General features: G+C 40.6%; 1 protein-coding gene across 1 annotated transcript; it reads left to right on the top strand.

Annotated features, from left to right (window-relative positions):
• On the top strand, positions 1–20,121 carry GGH (gamma-glutamyl hydrolase). Its single transcript, XM_034668118.1, has 9 exons — positions 1–227; positions 3,229–3,343; positions 7,873–7,923; positions 9,953–10,037; positions 12,440–12,578; positions 14,600–14,706; positions 14,788–14,878; positions 17,887–18,024; positions 19,723–20,121. The coding sequence occupies exons 1-9, from the start codon at positions 119–121 to the stop codon at positions 19,842–19,844; spliced, it is 957 nt and encodes a 318-aa protein (XP_034524009.1). The 5' UTR covers positions 1–118; the 3' UTR covers positions 19,845–20,121.
• Positions 20,122–20,465: the final 344 nt, after the last annotated feature.

The raw sequence follows: 20,465 nt of genomic DNA, 5'->3' as shown, positions 1-20,465 counted from the left end.
CGCCCCCGCGCGGCCGGCAGACCGCGCACTGCGCCACCGCCGCCTCCGCCGCCGCTGCAGCAGACCTGGGTGCCCTGCCAGCTGTGCCTTTGAAAGGCGGCGGGAGGCGGCGAGCGCGATGGCGAGACTGGAGCGCCTGCTGTGTGTGCTGGTCCTGGTCCTGTGCGGGGCGCCGAGCCCCGGGCTGTGCGTTCCTCTCGCCTCCACCTCGAAGAAGCCCATCATCGGTAAGAAGGCCGGGCGGGAGCCGCGGGCCTGCGGCCGGGTGTCCGTCCTCGGCACTCCCCGCTGTTGGGTTCCATCTGTTGCGCCCCGTCTTAGAAATACCGCAGCTAGGGTTACAATGTGTGCCTTCATTTGTAGCACGAGTAAGAGCCGAGCCAAGACACCATTTCGATCGTGCCGAAATATAGCTAATGCCTGGTGGTTTCCTCAAATTCATTTGACTCTTGAAGTTGGAAGGGAGGAGGGTGCGCCGGGAAGAATCCTGCGGATTGTTTCCTTCTTTGGACATAGCTACGAATTTCTACGAACTCACCAGACTCTGTACATACATTATGTTTATTGAAATTTTGCGGAGTGAGGGCATATTTTAAGATACAATGCATTATACATATAAAAATCGAATTGACCAGATGATCAAGGAATTACAGTATTCTTTGGATGTTGTCATCTTCAGCATCGGAGGGCAGCAGTGGCTAATATAATCCTAGTGTATAATCCTGGTGTTAAGGTGAAGCGTGTAATTTTTCGTGTCCAACAAATTTATGTTTTAAGGAGTAAAACCAGTTTGCATTGCCAGAACAGACATTCGAGACAGGGAAGGGGAAGGCTACCCAGGAGAAATCAATCAGCTTAGAATTAAAATTTGCCAAAAGCAGTTTATGTCAGACAATTAAGATTGGCTTTATTTTAGAGGTAGTATTATGGCATTCAGACTCCTTTACCTTCTGGGAAGAGGAACATCATATTCTGTAACTAAATAGTAAGTAAATGAGGTTTTTTTCGCCCATATATATTGCTAGTGCCCAATTTTCAAATGGTTTCTGTATCAATATTTGGAACTTGGAATGCCTTATTTCATAGCTGTTTAAAATGGTGGTTAGGTTCTCCAAGGAAAATTCACTCAAAATAAAATTCTATGTAGTGTGTTGGGAATTGTGAGTACAGAGAGGAGGGAAAAAGGAAAAAGGGATGGGGGGGATTCTTTTCCGTTTCCTAGAAACGGTGGTAGTTCAGGGTCAATTACAGAAACAGAGTGTGCTTTCAGTCACATCACTTAAGACAAAATAGTGAACTAAGGACCTACTGTGTTCAAGGCATTGAATTAGGAAGTGCAAAGAATTCAAAGAGAAGGAAACCACAAAAGTTGTGATGTGGCTTTAAATTTGGGTGTTTTTTTGGTCACATTTTGAGGGACTTACAGCCTGAGCTTTTTCCCCTGGGAAAAGTGAGTATGTAGGTAAAGGGGCAGGGTGGGGGAGAAGTAGGTGGAACTTACCTATTCTAATACACTTGTCTCCTTTCTGGTACTTATGTTCACATGTCCCAAACCCTTTTTTGTGGTGCCTCACCTTGCCTGCCTTGTACCACTCCATCTCCATTTCCTGTGACACTCCCTCATTCTTTCCCTACCACATTTCATTTTTCCTCCGTGAAGACGATCTTACTTATCCACAACAAGAAAAATCGTCTTAACAAATTTTGGCATTTGGCATGTGTTAACTGAGTGCCTGACAAATGCCAGTTTTGTGACAAGCTGGAAATAGAGAAGTGGTTAGTATAGACAGCTCTTCCTGTCATGGCCTACGGGGACAATGAAGTGTTCCAGATGGTGAAGCAGTGAATGATACTGGCCCAGGTGTATTCTCTAGACAGACATGTATTGATATATATTGGATGCCAGTACTATGCTGGGGCTAAGGTTTCAGTGGGAAGAGGCAGCCTGAGAGGTAGGTGGGGCAGAGCACACAGCGTCTTGTAGAGTTTATAAAAGTTTAGTAACCCATTGAGGTACTTAAACAAGGAGATACCCCCTCTCGATTTGTTATCACTGATCTCATTTTCTATTGTTTTCTCCCTTGCTCACACAGAGCTCTAGTCATATGGACTCCTTGAGATGTGATAGGCACACACCTGACTCAGGGCCTTTGCACTTGCTGTTCCTACACCCGGGATCCCTCTTCTTTCAGATACTTGCGTATGGTTTACTTCCTCATCTCTCTGAAGTCCTGGCTGAAATGTCATGTTCTGCCTTCTCAGGGAGGACTTGCCTGACCATCATATTTAAGAGACTTTCTTCCCCTGGATAGATGGGAACAACCCCTCCCCCTCTCCAACACATACCTTCTTATTCTACTTTACCTTTTTTCCTTAACATTTACCACCAGTCATCAGACTTTATATTTTAACTTTTTACCTTGTTAATTATTTGTCCTCTCTTCTCTCCCTCCCACACACTAGGATTAAAGCCCACAAGGGAGGGATTTTTGTTTTGTTTCCTCATGCATCTCCAGCACCTAGTTCAGTGCCTGTTATATATTATGATTCAGTAACATACTGAATAAAGAAATGAATGAATGAATGAATGTGATATGGTCAGATTTCTTTCCATGTGGAGAGCTGGTTGGAGTTGTTGAGGATTGTTTAAGAAAGGATATAGGGAGACCTTTTAAGAAGCTATTGTAATAGTCTGAAGGGGAGGAGGCAAGATGTTGGTTGCTTACATTAATGTAGTGCTGCTGATGTTGGAGAGATGTGGACAGAGGGTATTTCCACTCTTGTTGGAGAGATGTGGACAGCACATATTTCCACTCTTTTGTTTTATGGTCAAGGAAACAATGTGTCTTTGAGTGTGTGGGAGAGGAGAGGCCTCCTTCTACACTTAAGGACGTGAGATTGATTCTAAGTTTGTGAAAGAGGCTGGTGCTATTGTAAACCTGCTTTGGGGCTTATTTAATTTCCTTGATGAGGTGAGAGAGAGGAGGCTACTTAGAACTCAGATCAACCTCCACTGCTCTCTTCCCAAAGTCTGTGGATGTACTTACAGAAGAAGCTTTGTATTTAATTCTGTGAATTAAACAAGTAAAGTGGTGGTATTTTTACTATGAGGTGTTTCAGTTTCTGAGTAAGAAAAAAAAGGAAATTGTTTGAAATTAAAACAATCTTCCCTCCCTTCCTTCCTTCCTTCCTTCCTTCCTTCCTTCCTTCCTTCCTTCCGTAATTTAGGAGTATTAATGCAAAAGTGCCGTAATAAGGACATGAGAAGCCTGGGAAAATACTATATTGCTGCATCCTATGTAAAATATCTGGAGTCTGCAGGTGCAAGAGTTGTACCAGTAAGGTATGAGCCAACATTTTTTACACTGTATAAATAAAAACTTTTATCTCAAATAATTTTTTTATCTCGAAAATTAACGTTTCTTTTGCTATGATTGCATCATTTAAATGTGGTAACATTGCTCCTGACTTTTGCCAAATCTAATGCTTAGAGTCATTAAATTATTTAAAGTATGAAGCTGTCTGTATTTACAGTGCTGTTAGAGGTCTGTCAAACATCTTAGGTAAAGAATGAAATGGTAGTTTCCTACCCCAGAAAGGTGGTAGTCATCAGACATTTGGAAAACAATGGAGTAAAAGAATCAACAACTTAACCAGCTTTATTCCATAATATTAGGACAAGGGAACACTTATGGAATGAAAGAGATTTTTAGAAGATGACTTTTAAAATACCTTCACACTGTACTTTAAAAGTTTGTAAATAACTAATACGGCAGTGTTGATTCAATATAAATTACAAGAATTTCAATCTTAAAGGAGCTACATTACTTTTTGTGATATAATGGCCCAGTAAGACTAAAATGACATGTCATATTTTGATTGGGAAAGAATTGAATTTTTTAACAAGCACAACCTTGTAAGTATTTATGATATCTTTTCATCCCAAATTAGCATATTTTAGAATCTTCCAGCTCTCCTATCTATTCCTTTATAAGTGATTTCACACACAAAACTGTTTGCTTTGGGCAACCTGTTTATGTAATTCCACGTTTAAAAGCTATAACAAAGAAAGGTTCTGTTCAAATAAAACAATAAGAATCAAAATGCAGGGGCACCTGGGTGTCACAGCGGTTAAGCGTCTGCCTTCGGCTCAGGGCGTGATCCCAGGCTCAGGGCGTGATCCCAGCGTTCTGTTATCGAGCCCCGCATCAGGCTCCTCCACTGGGAGCCTGCTTCTTCCTCTCCCACTCCCCCTGCTTGTGTTCCCTCTCTTGCTGGCTGTCTCTGTCTCTGTGGAATAAATAAATAAAATCTTAAAAAAAAAAGAATCAAAATGCAAACATTACAACTGAGAGACTTGAACCACAAAGTGGTTTTATGTTTAGTTTCATAAGGATCATCTTCTTGCTTGATCTTTTACATTTATCGATCTCTACCCCATTTGTTTTTGACATTCATCTTTCATTTTTTTTCGTAGCAAATCTAATTTTTCAAATGAAACCTTATTTGGAACACCGGAGTTTTAGAGCTGAGGAAGCTTAGAGTCTTCAGAACAGTGTTTCAAAGTTTTGATCATGGGAGTTCTTTCTGCATGCATTCTTTTAGGATATCAGTGCTGATAACCTGGATGGGAGGTGGGAGAGACACAGGCAGGTAGACCAGTTCAGAGACTGTTGAGGTAGGCTAGGTGTGAAGTGACCAGGGCTTGGCTTACTTGTAGGATTGATGGATAAATGTTCTCTAAAAGTATCAGCAAGATGTGATGACTAATGGAATGAAAGGACATAGGGAGGAATAGTCAAGAATGACAAGTTTTGAAACTGGTTAAGTTTTGAAACTCGGGAGGTTTTGAAACTGGGGAAGTTTTGAAACTGAGCAAGTTTTGAAACCTGATGACTAGCAGCAGAATGCTGATATTTATGACAGAGTCACTGAAAACGTGACTGTCAGTATGGAGGTTAATTTCTAGTGCGGGTTCCCAAAGTTCATTTTCAGGTATATTGCTTGGAAGTAGAATCATATACTCCTACAAAAACAATGTAATACATGGCAGCTGAATTCCCAGAGTAACCTCCAAAGGAGGACCTAACACAGAATGAGAATGAAGTGGCCACATTGGTAATGTTGAGTTTATTTCTGAACTTCCATGGTTTAGAAGGGAAAAGGAGGAGGATGGGAGACCTAGGCAAGATTCGGGAATAGGTAAAGAAGTTTGTTTTTGGTCTCCTGCCTTCTCAGGTGCCTGGTACCCTGAAGTTATCATAAATCCCCACCGTGGGACTAGTGGAACCCATGGAGCATCGTCCTCCTGAGAGGTAGCAAGTGACAGCCCATGGGCTGCTTTTGGTTTAAAACTGTGTTTTGTTCACACAGCATTTTAAAACAGTTCTAAACATTTACAAATCAGAAGACTTTATAAAAGTCTGAATTTCTGGCCTTCTTTTTTTTTCTTTTTTCCCCCCAAGACAATCATCTGGGGTTGACTTTAAATCAAGCTAGTGTCCACCATTGGCAACAATGCATATAACTCCTTTTCATGCTGCTGAAACTGTGTCATCTGCCATCATCACAGGCTTAAGCTGTTTTCTTTTATTTAAAGAGAGAGTAAACTATTTCATGCCCTATTGAGAAGGTCTTTGGTTTCTAGAAAGTCTGACAACATGCAAATAATATCTGTATTCAAAGAATGTGACCTGGCCTATCTTCCCTGTCTGGTTTCTGGGGCATTGGAGTTCATGACACTTCATCCCCAACCTGCCCTCAACAAGAAAGCCCCTTAAGAGTGATTAGCAGGGTCCAAAAGTCCAGTCATGGACAATATGGGAGTCATTTATTTATTTATTTATTATTTTTTAAGATTTTATTTATTTGACAGAGAGACACAGCCAGCGAGAGAGGGAACATAAGCAGGGGGAGTGGGAGAGGAAGAAGCAGGCTCCCAGCAGAGCAGGGAGCCCGATGCAGGGCTCAATCCCAGGACCCTGGCATGCCTTGAGCCGGAGGCAGATGCTTAACGACTGAGCCACCCAGGCGGTCCCATTTATTTATTTATTTATTTAGAATTAATGAAATGACTGAAACCAGGTTGCATGGCTAGCTGGTAGAAGTTCCTGGAATGTAGCTGAGCGCTCTGAATCCATTCCAGTGATGATTGTCTGTCCTGGTTTAAATATCCATGGGGAAGATTCTGGGTCCTGACTGTTTGGTTCCCTTTTTATTGACCCAGTCTGGGGAGATGAGACTGGCAGAATACTGGAAATATAGACTCACTTTTGACTCTCCCTGTCACTTCCCAAGTTAGGGCCATTTGTCCATTTATCCTCCATCTAAGATAATGGTAAGCACCATTGCAATATCATCCACTACTTTATAGCTCTCTGCTGGGAGAAGTATTATGAACTTCTTTTTTTAAATTTAATTAATTAATTAATTAATTTTTTAAAGATTTTATTTATCTGAGAGAGAGAGAGTGAGCGAGAGAGAGCACAAGCTGGGGTGAGAGGCAGGGGGAGAGGGAGAAGCAGACTCCCCAATGAGCAGGGAGCCCAGTGCAGGGCTTGATCCCAGAACTCTGGGATCATGACCTAAGCTGAAGGCAGATGTTTGACTGAGCCACCCAGGTGCCCCTCTTTTTTTTTTTTCTTTTAAGATTTATTTATGGGGAGGGGGAGGGGGAAAGAGAGAGGAGGGAATCTCTAGCAGACTCCCTGCTGAGTGTGAAGCCCGACAGGAGGGCTTGATCTTACAACCTTGAGATCATGACCTGAGCCGAAATCAAAAGTCAGATGCTCAACCAACTGAGCCACCCAGGCGCCCATATGAACTTCTAAATAGACCTGGACTTGCAAAACTCATTTGGACTTAGAGAAGAACCTAGCACAACAAAGCGCAGCCAAGTTCTAGGCATCACGTAAGTGTATTTAATAATGGGAGAGGTGTTCTAACTCCCCCTAAAACATTCCCTGGGGCAGAAATGGACTGTGGTCGACATTTGATCATAAACCTACTTCTTTTATGGCTGATTGAGAGGGCATCATGCCTTGTTATTCTATTATAGAAACAAGACTGCTTAATATAGGAAGGTTCTTCCAAGAATTTCATAACCGTGATGCTCTCTTCTCTCCTTGCATTTTCTTGAACTTTTGGAAGAGCAAACCCATTTTACTGTGACTTAACTAAATTTTCACAGATTAGTCCCATGACTTTTTTCTGGAGAAGGGGATAAAATCATCAATAACATGGTGATGTTAGGAGCTCTTAAGTGGTATTCGATAAAAGGAGCTTCAGAGTACCTGGGCGACAATTGTCTACAGTGATGTGCATGTAGCCTATCCCTAGGTCGGAACCCTTCTGACTTTTGAGTACACAGAGGTCTCCAGATCTTTGCGGTTAGTGGCAGGCGTGGGATGAAGCAGAGACTTGGCATTTATATGTATTGTTTTTATCTGCCCAAACTGCCTGTAGTTAAGGTAGGCGTATTAATAAATCTCTTTATTTCATCTTTGAATAAAGCTACAGAATATCCTTTTGTGTTTTGGTAGTTCTCAGCTAGCAGAGAAATTACTGGTGCCCAGATCTCATGGTCTTTAATGTTTTCCATATTAACACGTACTTCACAGTATTAAATTATATGAGACCACAGAAAAACATGTTTACTTGTCTGATTAGCAAAACAAGGATAGAAGAATTACAGTATGTGATTTTCATGTAGTTTGAACAAATACCTCTAAGAAGGGAGAGAGATATTGTCTGGTATTTAAGAATTATTTTTCATTTGTCTTTTAAAATTAATGTGGGGACTTCACTTACAGCCTTACTTTTTACCTTAGGTTTTAGAAATGGATGTTTTGTAACTGTTTTTATTGCTTTCAGGCCTGATCTTACAAACGAGGAGTATGAAAAGCTTTTCCAGTCTATTAATGGGTAAGTTGGCAGCATTGGTTTGATACAGGGAGTGAGGTGGGTGTACCTGCTTTTGCAAAAACATACTTAGAAACATTCATGTTTCTGTGTAACTATCCTATAGTGGTATAATGTTAGTCTTCCGAGTTCTTTTATAGGAATTGTTTTGTTGTGAGGTGAAAAAGTCCTGCAGAAGGAAGGCAGCTTAAGAAAGAAATGTTGCATTGTAGATACATTTATTTTTTTTTTAACGTGTGACATAATCTTTGTTCTTTTAATGCTTGTCTTAAATGTTCTGAAGCCACTTTGAATGGCAGGGTATACTGCTTGCTTAGGGTACTTAGAAGTCCTAAGTCTGAGGATAATAATCAGTGATCTTTCAGAAGATAATTTGAATAGAATTTGGAAAAAAGTTTTCTGTCCTGTGGCTTCACCACAAAATATTTGATTGGTTAGCTCAACAGAATAAAACTTTTAATCACATGAAAAATGTTTGACATTACTCATAATTAAAGGTTACGTAATTATAGCAATTATAAACTTTTTAAACTATCAAGTTGGCAAAGATCAGAAAATTTGTTAATATTCTGTGGTGAGGGTGTGAAGTAACAAGTATTCTCATACTTTATGGGTATGTAAATTACATAGTTTTTTGTGGGGTAGTTTTGCAATATCTGTTGAAATCGAAATGGAATTAAAAATGCACATACCTTTGACCCAGGAAGTCTGTCAGAAGGAATTTTATTTTATAGACAGATTGCCCCTGTTATGTGAAAACTTAGGCTCAAACGTACATGTTGTAGAATTGTCTAAAATACCCCCAGTTTAGAAGCCTCCCAGTAGTCTATCAGTCGGAAATTGGGTAAAAAAAATAGATTACATGCATATAATAGAGTATTATGCACAGATTTAAAAAAATGAGGATAATAGATGCTGGTTTGGATCACTGTTGTTATGTGAACAATGTAATATTGTTATATTAAAAAAACAAAGCACATACTGGTATTTATAGTATACTCCCATTTGCTTTTAGTTTTTTTTTAAGGTAGGGGTGAGGAGATTAGCACAGTATAATCGATCAGGTGAACACACCAATTTTAAAGGTGGTGGTTTTTAAAGATTTTTATTTATTTATTTATTTGTAAAAGAGAGAGAACGCATGCCAGCGGGGGAAGGACAGAGGGGGAGGGAGAAGGAGAAACAGACTCCGCGCTGAGCATGGAGCTTACATGGGGCTCGATCCCACAACCCTGAGATCATGACCTGAGCCCAGACGTCATGACCTGAGCCCAAATCAAGAGACTGACGCTCAAACTACTGAGCCGCCCAGGCGCCCCTAAAGGTGGTTGGTTTTGATTGATTGGGAGTTGGGTGGAGGGAATCTATTTTATGATAAAGCTTTTATAAAAAGAGTTTCTTTTTTTTCCTTTTTTAAAAACTGTGTTTATTACTTTTTTTTTTTTTTAAAGCTATGAGTAAAACATTTACGGTGCCCATTATTTGCAGTGTACTTTGGCACAGACAAGATTAGTAAGTCCAGGTCAGAATATATGGAAGAACCTCAAAAATATACAAAAAATATATGCCAGAAAATGAGCTATACTGTCATGCAACTTCGTTATCACCTTTATTGAGTCCCTATTATGCAGTGGACTCCATACTGCTTTGTGTGGGAACATAGAGATGAAAAGGCAGTGTCTTGCTTTTAAAGCACTTTCTCAATCTGGGAAAGACTGATCCCTTGATTCAAACCTAGCTGTACCTGGAATTTTATCTTGACTTGATTTCTAGCTTTGTGTACTCGCCTCCCTTCCCCCACTTATTTATCCTTAACTTATCCACACTTGATCTTAAAAATAAACTTGTTTATTGAACAAGTTTTGGAAGAATATACGCTTCTAGAAGTATGTTAACTGTGGTAGTTTACGAATGTGTAACAGTATAAATATTATATTTTTGCCACAGTTTTCTCACTTTCCTTAATGATATGGTTGCTTATGTGTTAAGGAAGAAGCTGTCTTAAAATAAAAAGAGTGTTTCTCTGTTTCAGGATCCTTTTCCCTGGAGGAAGCGTTGATCTCAAGAAGTCAGGTTATGCTCTCACAGCCAGAAAATTCTACAACTTTGCCAAACAGGTAGATATCAGTTATTGCATATTATTCCAGGTGGGTTTTTATAATTTTCCATGAGGATAATTCTTTCTTAAGCATGTGGTAATACTTCCCTCACAATTACCCTAGCCTCACCCCCCCCCCCATTATCTTTTGAGCCTCCTGCTCTTAAGCAATCCCAGGCAGCGCTCACCTGTTTCCTGTGACCTTCCAAGGGAACCAGAGCCCCGCACACTGACCCTCTCTGTTCGTGCTCATTGATAGGAACCAGGTCCTCATGCTGGCTTAGTAAGCTGTTCTTTTTATGTACCAGGCATTGTGCATATGTTATTAATTCTCATCTCCTCTTGAAAGCTGCTCTTCGTCACAACTTATTCAATCCTATTTGCCCTTTCTTCACAGTTACGCTAGACTCCACATTCAGTCACCAGGCAGATCCTTGTTTTTTCTCTCCTGAGCTATGATCTTGCTGGCCCTTGTACCTCCCCCTGCCCTTAAATATTTCCCTAAAGAACAGCTTTTAGCATATGAGATACTTGTTTAAAAACTTATAATGGCTAGGCTGTTTAATCATCTGTAGCCTTTCATTGTCTTCAGATCAAGACACAGAGGGTGTGTCCACAGCCCCACTTTTCTAGCTTTTCCTTCTGCACATAATTGAAGCCAGTCTGGTATTTCTAGCATGTATTCTGTGTCCTCCTACTTTTAAATTGGCTTAGTCTGTTTCTTTCCATTCCATCCCTAATTCACAACTTGGTCCATTTTCTCAGGCTAAGGCGCTACTCCCCTTCTGTAGAGGTTTCTTTCCCTACTCCAACAGGAATGGCATCCCACTCTCTCTTAACTTTTAGAGTATTTTGTTGTAGAATAGTTCAAACATTTACTTAGCTCCCACTTTGTAATATGACAGGCTCCATGACCTTCGGGAGCTTATATTTCAGAAGACAGAATATCTTGAGAGTAGTTATTCATGTCTCGGTAGAGTTTGTGGTTCCAAAACCCTTTGAGGTATTCCTCATTTCATATAATATGGTATGATGTACTGAGTACATGCTGAATGGATTTTTTTTTTTTTTGAAAAAGTGAACAAAGCGGAAATTTTATAATGTGAGTGATTTAAAATGCATTTGGAAAATATATATAAACATCATAAAGTAGTCCTTTTTCCTTTTGTATACAGGAACTCATATGACCAGCTTGCTCAGTTAAAAAAAAGGAGCCACCTAACCCTTAAGATCCAAAAGTCTATGTTTTGAAATGTAATTAGCTACTTGAAGATTTCAAAGCAAAGGAAAAAAGCTCGGCAACCTTGAACTTATTTAACTACAGCCACTGGGTCCACAAAGCTCTCACTGAAGAAGCCTTGAGAAGTGAAGTCTGTTAGATCTATTCAGGCCTACTCTGCGTCCTTTGCTCTGCTAGGCTCTGTGGAGAATCCACAGAAAGTGAAAGATGTGGTCCCAGCAGGCGAGGACTTAACATTTAGTCGAGAAATGAAATTTGGTACATATGGAAACTGAGCAGTGAAACCCCCCTTTGTGTTTATTATAAGTAAATGCAGTGTGGCCTTTCAACTTCATGTATGCAATTCTAACTTCTAAAAATAAAATTTCCCAGACCTGCATAGAAAGTGTTAAAAATCCTACCTTAGGATAGGAATTACTGTAATTCTGTATTTTTCTCAGAAAGGAACAGAAAGAGAAAACCCTAACCATTTCCTCATTTAAGATGAGTGACTGTTAGATTATATTTTACAATTTATGCAGGAAAATCACTGCTTTTAGAAAAGTTGCAAAACTCCGTTCTGTAACCATCAGCACATACGGATTTAATCTTTACTTAACCCGAAAATGCAGTCACCAGAAGACTTTTCTCCATTCATGTGAGTCGTTGTGACTCCCTTTGAAGCAGCTCAGCACGTTTGTACTTCTTCAGTTGACAACTTTTGCTCTATACAGAGTTATTTTACTTTTGCTTAGCCTTTTCCTTACTGACTGTTCCTTTCCTTCCAGATCATGGGTTTCCCCTGATTTAAATTTGATTAGCTGAAGGTGCTATAACGCAGCTATTACTATAAATTCCGAGATAATGGGGGAAGGACTTCAGCGTGTGTGCAAAGCAACAAGATCTGTAGAAGATGTATCAGTGGACATCTGTCTAGCATGATCTTTGATATTTTTTAGTCCCTAACTGTTACTTGTATTGCTTGGTACCTGCCTGGCAGATGTCGGTCTCTGACTAAAACTGAGTGATTATGTAGGAGCTTGATCTGAGGAAAGATGAAGGGATAGCCTACTTATGGATCCTGGAAAATTCTTTGGAAACATGTGCATGACTCAGGCGCCTGTCTTGTAATGACAAATCAATGTATAACCTTTGTTTGGAAAAGTTTGAAGCAGCTTAGTTTTTTCTTTCACTCTGCCTAGAGTTTTGATGACGGAGACTATTTTCCCGTGTGGGGCACTTGCCTGGGATTCGAAGAGCTTTCATATCTGATTAGTGGAAAGTCCTTATTAACTCTCACACATACGGATGGAATTACAATGCCGCTGAACTTCACTAAAGGTGAGAATTCTCTTTTTGACCTTTTAAAAAATGTTACCTGGGCAGGAGGAGTAAGTAGCAAATATCCAAGTCAGAAACGCTCGCAGTGTTTACTAATTTGTAGGTTATTCACGCAGGCTGACGATGTGAACGATGTACTGAGCTGTGAAGATGGCTTAGGAGTTTTGAGTTTGGTAACTCATTGCCTGCAGTAATATCAGGACCATGCATGATTAAGACCTCTAAAATTAGACCTGGGTTTGAGTCCTAGCTTCATCCCTTTTCCTTGGGGAATGGTTTAACCTCCCTTGACTTTAATTTCCTGATTTTAAAGGGTTTTCCTCTTAGGGTTGTTTGTGAAGATTAAATAAGGTAACTGCTTTCCAGCTACTGTGTGAAGTGCTTGAAATACAACTCGCATAATGGTAGCTATGAATTATGATAGGACAGCACTTTTCCCTTGGCTGTGTACTCTGTTTTAACCCTAGCTGTGGTGTACGCAATTCGATTCTGGGACTAGCCACTTGGAGTTAGTGCAGACTCCGTAGTTAGAGCTAGTCTCCCCAATTAGTCTGCCCTTATTTCAGATACGAACCACAAGTCACATCCCCAGGCCACCCACACTTCTGACCAACAGGCCACAATCTTGAGGATTCCCATGACCCTTCCTGAGGTTCAGTAATTCACCAGAATGACTCACAGGACTCAGGAAAGTGCTGTGTTTGCACTAATAATTTTATTGGAAGGGATACACATAGGTTGAGGTCCCGGAGGGAATGCAGAGCTTCCATGTCCTCTTCCTGTTGAGTCAGAGCACATCACCCTACTGGCATGTCAATGTGTTCACCAGCTGGAACACTCCCATGAGCTTTATTGTCTAGAATTTTTTATCGGGGTTTCACTGCAAAGGCAGGATTGGTTAAATCATTGGCTGTGTGGCTGAACACAATCTCCAGTCGCCTTTCCATCCCTGGAAATCAGGCTGCCTCAGAGTCCTAACCTACTCTACTCATGTGGTTATGTTTCTGACGCTCAGCCTCATCCCGAAGCTATCTAGGAGCCCGCCATGAGTCGCCTTGCTGGTGTTACGAAGACACTCCAGTTTTCAGGAATTGCTGAGAGTTTTAGAAGCTCCCTGTCAGGAACTCAGGACAAAGACCAGGAAAATTCCTTTTTATACCGCTCTGTGTAAATAGGTAACGATTCTCGTAGGTTACCTGATCTCTGAGTCCTCAGAGTTGAATGCTGTCAAGTATTCCTGTTCTCATCGGGATTTTTGGCTGGAAAGTGGTAGTTGTTATACATAGAACCCATACAATGCTCTACACTTTTCAGAGCTCTTTCTTGCAAGAACTCTGTGGGAAGTAAATGTATTAGGTCAGACTATTTTGGATGTATGTGGTGAAAAACCAAGTTTATGTAAAAAAGGACTAGAATCCACTGAAGTAAGGTACTTGAGTGGATTTGTATTATCTGAGGTGCAGGGATTCTCCTGGAAGCCATTAGCATGCCGAATGAGAGGCTTCATTAGGGGAAGCTGCATCAAGGTAAATTGCTCTTTTTGATCTATTTACTAAGAAGAGATTTCTTGGCCTTTTTAATGTTGCTCCCTACATTGTTGGTATTTTTAAACCTTTTAAGTTCCAGATACCTTTGAAAATAAGTTGAAAGTTCTGGAACATTTCCTGAGAAAACAAAAATATATTCATGTGGTAAATTGTACCTGTTTTCAAGAGAACTCAAGTTAAATTTTTCTGCTTACTTGATGGCTGGCCTGATAATTATCATATCAGAAGGGTTTTAGTTACTCATGTTAAAATTCTAGAAGAAAAGTACTTCATTATGGAACATATTTGAATTTGTATGTTAAACTCATTTTGTGTTTGACTAGAATGTATACGTGGAAATGATATGTTTTGCTTATCATTTAGTCACTTGATTATAGCTTAATAATGGCGCTTTTTGGGCCATAGATCAGTGACTTCAGTGGATTTTATATTTTCTGTATTTAAATTATTTCTCTTGTGCTTAAATTATTTCAGGTGCATCGCAGAGCAGAATGTTCCAGAATTTTCCTGCTGACTTGTTGAAGTCATTATCAACAGAACCTCTCACTGCAAATTTCCATAAGTGGAGCCTTTCCATGATGGTATCGCATTGATTAACAATGAAATTAATGCATTTAGATTAACTACAGAAGTAATTAGTTTGTTTTATCTTTATACTCTAGAATTTTACGATGAATGAAGAGTTAAAGAAGTTTTTCAATGTATTAACTACAAATACAGATGGCAAGACTGAGTTTATTTCAACCATGGAAGGTATATATCATGGCACATGTATACTGTATTTCACTTATGTTTATATATATTGATTATATATATATTATTATATATATATTATATATATATTGATTTTATACTTCTCTTATGAATGAAATCATGTTACTCTGGAGTGTGAAGGTAGAAGCTAGGGCATTTTGGGGGACAGGAGATGTATTTTTTGTCCATGTTACAAATCAGTCGTGATTTACCTGGGTCGTCTAGTGGATGGAGTGGTGGAGAAGGAACATAAAGAATAAAGGGAGAGTAGAGTAAGTGGAGAAAATGACTTCTGTTTCTAGCAGTGTTGTAGAGTGCGTACCATGACAGTTTCTCCTCCAAACAACAACAAAAAATATGACTCATGTTCAGAAAAACATGTTCCTAAACACAAGTTTACCCCACTACCCAAAAGTAGAGCCTTCCTATGAAACTCCTAAGCCACAACGGCACAAAGCAAAGAGTATCCCTCCACTTTCCAGAAGTTCACGTTAAGCCACTTTGGTTTTATGAAAGACCTCCACGAGTCTCTGTTTCCACTAACTGAAAGAAAGCTGAAGAGGATTTTGCTCTTATGAGGAAAAGCCGTTACTTACTAGTGTGAGTCTTTCATAACAGTGAAGTGGCAGAATGTAGACTTCTGGAAAGCGGAGGGATACCTGTACATCGATGAGGTGACAGGATACTCAGGCCAAAACCTCTGGGAGTTAAGTGGAGTACTTTCCTTAAATTGAGGTGTAGTTGACATACAGTGTCATAGTAGTTGTAGGTGTACAACGTAGGGATCGGACAATCCTCTCTATTACGCAGTGCTCACCACAATAAGTGTACTTGTTGATCACCATACAAAATTATTATAGTATTATTGACTTATATTCCTTGTGCTGTACCTTTCATCCCTCCCTGTGACTTACTGATTTTATAACTGGAAGTTGTAACTTTTAATCCCCTTCACTTCTGTTGTCCAGCCCCCGGCCCCTTTCCCTCTGGCACCTACAGTTTGTTCTCTGTATTTATGAGTCTGTTTCTGTTTTTTGTTTGTATTGTTTTTGAGATTCTACATTTAAGTGAGATCACGTGGTATTTGTCTTTCTCTGTCTGGCTTATTTCACTTAGCATCATACCCTCTTGCTCCATCCATGCTGTCTCAAATGGCAAGAGTTCATTCTTTTTTATGGCCGAGTAATATTCCATCATATGTTTATGCCACATCTTCTTTATCCATCCATCCATCGCTGGACCCTTAGGTTGCTTCCGTGTCTTGGCTATTGTAAATGATGCAAAAAGCAGAGGGGTGCATATATCTTTTCAAATTAGTGTTTCTGTTTTCTTTGTGTAAATACCCAGTAGTGGAATTACTGGATTATATGGTATTATTTGGTGTTATATTATTAAGTGGAGTATTTAAACCAGCATTATTATTGAATGAGGAGAACTTGAGAGGAAGCTCAGGAACCCCCTCCACTGAAGGTACCCCATGCAGCAGGACCCTCAACAAAGCCTGCCTGCAGAGCTGCGGGAGTTGCCATCTTGAACCTTGACCCTAAGGGAGTGGGGGTGGTGGTAACTAAGCCTTGAGCATTCATAGTGACATGCTGGTCACCTGTGGCCTGCATTAAACTAACTGGGAAGTTCAATAAATCTCAAGTCAAAAATTTTGTTTAAAGTCATCACAGACTGAGAGTGTCCCAGTGTTTATAGCAGAAGCTAATATAAATAATTCCCTCTGGAGAAAACTACATTTATCCCAGATTTTAAGGGACTTCCACATTAGGAGGCTTCAAGGAAAGTGAGCAATTCCTGGCCAAAAAGATCAGTACTGTGCAAGGAAGCAGAGTCCTACGAATAGAACCTACAAAACAGTAGACAGTCCTTGAGTAGGTGAGAGGCCAGGGTACTGAAGTGGAGTAAACTGTAATAAAGTGGTTGTAGTTCGCATTATTCAAAGGTTGGCCTTATCACTGGCTTGCTTGCCCGGGGAAGTCAAAGGTCCAAGGGTTTATAGACAATATCTGGGGAATTCTGGGGAAGGTTGCTCAGCCCGTTGGAAAGTGAGCCAATTATTTTCTCTTTAACCGTTTCCCTCCTCTCTGTTTTGCTTCCATGAGAGCGTTGCCATTCACCAAATCATCCTAAGGTAGACACTTAGATGTTGTCCTTGACGTCCTGCCCTCATTCTCCACATCTAAAAAATGTGTGCCACCTTCTGCTCCCCAGATGCTTGCAAATGTTACCTCCCTTCCCTCCAGCTTCGCCCTGTTCTATTTCTACATTAACTACCTTCCACCTGGACTCCTCGGTAGCCTCCTAACTGTCCACAAAGCCACTTTCCAGGGAGTCTCTGATGACCCCTCTGAAACGCCAGTCATGAGGTTAGGAACCATTCCACGGACAGAGGGACAGAGTTAGGCCAAGACAAACTGGCTTACATAAAAGGACAACAAAAATGTGTGGCATCATTCATTCTCCTATGAATACATCATTATGGGAGGGGATGAAAACGCAGAATGAGGTGGGGAGAAACAGACTCATCATGGAAGAAACTTGTGTCACTAATCACACGGGCACCTGACTATTGACTGGGGTGTATTCAGAGGCTCAACTATTTTACTGTCCTCTAATTACCTACTAAAGCAAATCATATTACGGACTGTAAAATGTTGAAAATGAGTGAAATGTGTTGTGAATGTTAACACTGTGAACTGAAATTCTTTATTTTGTCTCTGGGAGAATGAGCACAATTTTACTCTGACATTGCGAGTTATAAAGTTATGTTTTACGTAGGATATAAAACATAACTCTGTTTTATTTATTTATTTGAGATAGAGAGAGAGCACACGTGCAATGGGGGGAGGAGCAGAGGGAGAGGGACAAGCAGACCCAGCATGGGGCTCCACCTTGAGATCACGACCCAAGCCAAAATCAAGAGTCGGATGCTTAACCGACTGAGCAACCCAGATACCCCTTAGGCCATTCTTAATACTTACTTGTTTGTGTTCTTCATGCAGGGTACAAGTATCCAGTATATGGTGTCCAGTGGCATCCAGAGAAAGCACCTTATGAGTGGGGGAATTTAGAAGGCATTTCCCATGCACCTAATGCTGTGAAGGCTGCATTTTATTTAGCCGAGTTCTTTGTTGCTGAAGGTAATATGTGTGTATAATTTTATTGTCTAGTATAGTTTTGGAGGAAGTTGCCCTCGTCTGAAGTTTGTTTACTCTTTTGCTCTGTAGAATGTTCTGTTAGTTTAACTTTAACAAAAAGTTAAATCATGCAAAAGCCCTGAAATTGAGATACTAGGCATTCAAATAAAACCAGGACAATTATTTCAGTTAATGGTACTGGACACTCTAAAGTGCGCTGAATTCTTGAACAGCAGTGTAAAGATTGAGTTCTTTTTTTTTTTTCTTTTTTGAATAGTTTTTAAAAAATTTGCCTCATTCCTCTTCTTTTAGTAATAATGTTTTAATTTTAACATTCTCTGAGAATTAGATGTTATTTTTCTAAGAAAATGATATAAACTGAATATATACTCATCAGTCTGTGATTGTAAGGCTGCCTGTCTACAGGTGTTGGCACATTGGAGACAGTTAATAAGCTTTTCCTCCTCTTTCATGGGGAAAACGCAGAGACATTTTCATGCTGTTATGTTTGCGAGTAAAATGGAGAATTGGTTGTAGATGCTTAAGTTGTTGTTGTTTTTTTTTTAAGATTTATTCATTTGAGAGAGTGGGAGGGAGGAGCAGAGGCAGAGGGAGGAAAAGAGAGAGAATCTCAAGCAGACTCCCCGCTGAGCATGGAGCCCAACGCGGGGCTCCATCCCAGGACCCTGAGACCATGATCTGAGCTGAAAGCAAGAGTTGGCCGTTCAACCGACTGGGCCACCCAGGTGCCCCTAGATGCTTACGTTTTCACTGAGTGATACAGGTGTGAGACGGAGCTACGAACACAACTGCAAGGACAGGGCATCACCTTGGCCAGGCGTGAACTTCAGCATGCTCTGTTTGCGCCCTCTCTCAAGCTTGCCCGAAGTTTTCTCAACCTTCCTGCTCACACTCCTTAGGAACGTACTTCCTCCTGAGTTCACTCTGGTTACATTCAGTTGAAGGGGTCGTTTCATGACCAAAACCCGGAACCGAAAGCTAGGTTCTGCTGTGTGCAGTATTAATCGTCGTGTGTGCGGGAATAAATGAGAACGGCAGTACGTGGACTTTGTTGCAGGGTTAGCACGTGGCGGAGCTATTTCTTTTTATCTCTATTTCCCAATATCCTGCTTTCTAAAAAAAATGCCACAAAGCCTGTGTTTATTGCGACTTGAGGATCAAGTCAGAGTCTTCCCCGCTTCACGCTCCCACTTTAGCCAACTTCTTTGTGCCTCCTTGTGTCACATTTCCGCCTTGCCTCTCACTTCTCCGTCAGCCTCAGCTCTGCCAGTTTCTCCATTCTCTTTACTCTGGGAGCATCTCCGTGAAGATAGACTGAAAACACCCAACATACGATTCTGCGCAGTTACTAGACGAGGCTTCCTGAGCACTAGGTCCTTGCCCCGGTTATATTTCCATCCCCGGGCCCTGCGGCAAGTCTGGCACGCAGTAGGCCCTAGCGTTTGGATCAGCGGGGAGCGAGCCCCACACCGGATCTGGTGCAGGGCGGGTGTAGACACTCGTTCGGTAGGCGATAAATCAGGTGCTCCTCTAGTTGGGGGAAATCTTATAAGGCATTTCTCCTTTTTTGGTGGTATTTCCCTGCTTAATACTGCTGACGATAGGAAGAAATGTTATAAAGTAGCCTTTTGAAAATTTTATCTTACCTTTTTAAAAATTAACACTGTCTTTTTCTTGCAGCTCGGAAAAACGGTCATCATTTTGAATCTGATGTTGAAGAGAATGAAGCGCTGATTTATCAGTTCCGTCCAGTTTATACTGGAAATATTTCTGCATTTCAGCAAAGTTATATATTTGATTGAAAGCCTGGAATGTGTTAACAGAAATTTCAAATCATTCCACGATTAAACTGTTGTAATAACTTGCTACTCGTGGCAATAATGGAAAGCCACAGAGATTCCTTTTCGATGATGTTACGGGGTTCTGATTCTTCATTCGGTGTATTTGATTATTTATATCACATTCGATAATTAATCAGTAAGACAAATAAATAATTGCAGTGTATTTCATGGAAAAGCTTTTATCTGAAGATTAGAACAAAACAAATGGATTGAAAATACAAATTTTTTTTCTCATTGATTGTGCAAATAAATCCCTCCCCCTACCCACCCACCCCATCCTTGCTGAAGACCCTTTCTAAATCCTACCTCTAGTTCACTGTGAGTCCTTCTTTGAGTCTTGGGAGTATTGGGGTGTGTGTGAGAGAGAGTATGTGAGTGTGAGTGTGAGTGCGTGTGAGGGCGTGTGAGTGTGTGTGCATGAGAGCGTGTGTATATACACACAGATTTCCTTTTCTGCCTTTTCAGCTCCACAGTTAAACTGCACACCTGTTGAATGCAGAGCCTGGATCTTGAACTTTCTATCTCTCACAATGTCTAACACAGTAAGCCCTCAGTAAGTACTTGTGACCACTGGGGAGTAAC

The sequence above is a fragment of the Ailuropoda melanoleuca genome, chromosome 9, assembly GCF_002007445.2.
Source record: "Ailuropoda melanoleuca isolate Jingjing chromosome 9, ASM200744v2, whole genome shotgun sequence".
Classification (NCBI taxonomy): Eukaryota; Metazoa; Chordata; class Mammalia; order Carnivora; family Ursidae; genus Ailuropoda; species Ailuropoda melanoleuca.
This window is presented reverse-complemented; position numbering and strand designations above follow the sequence as displayed.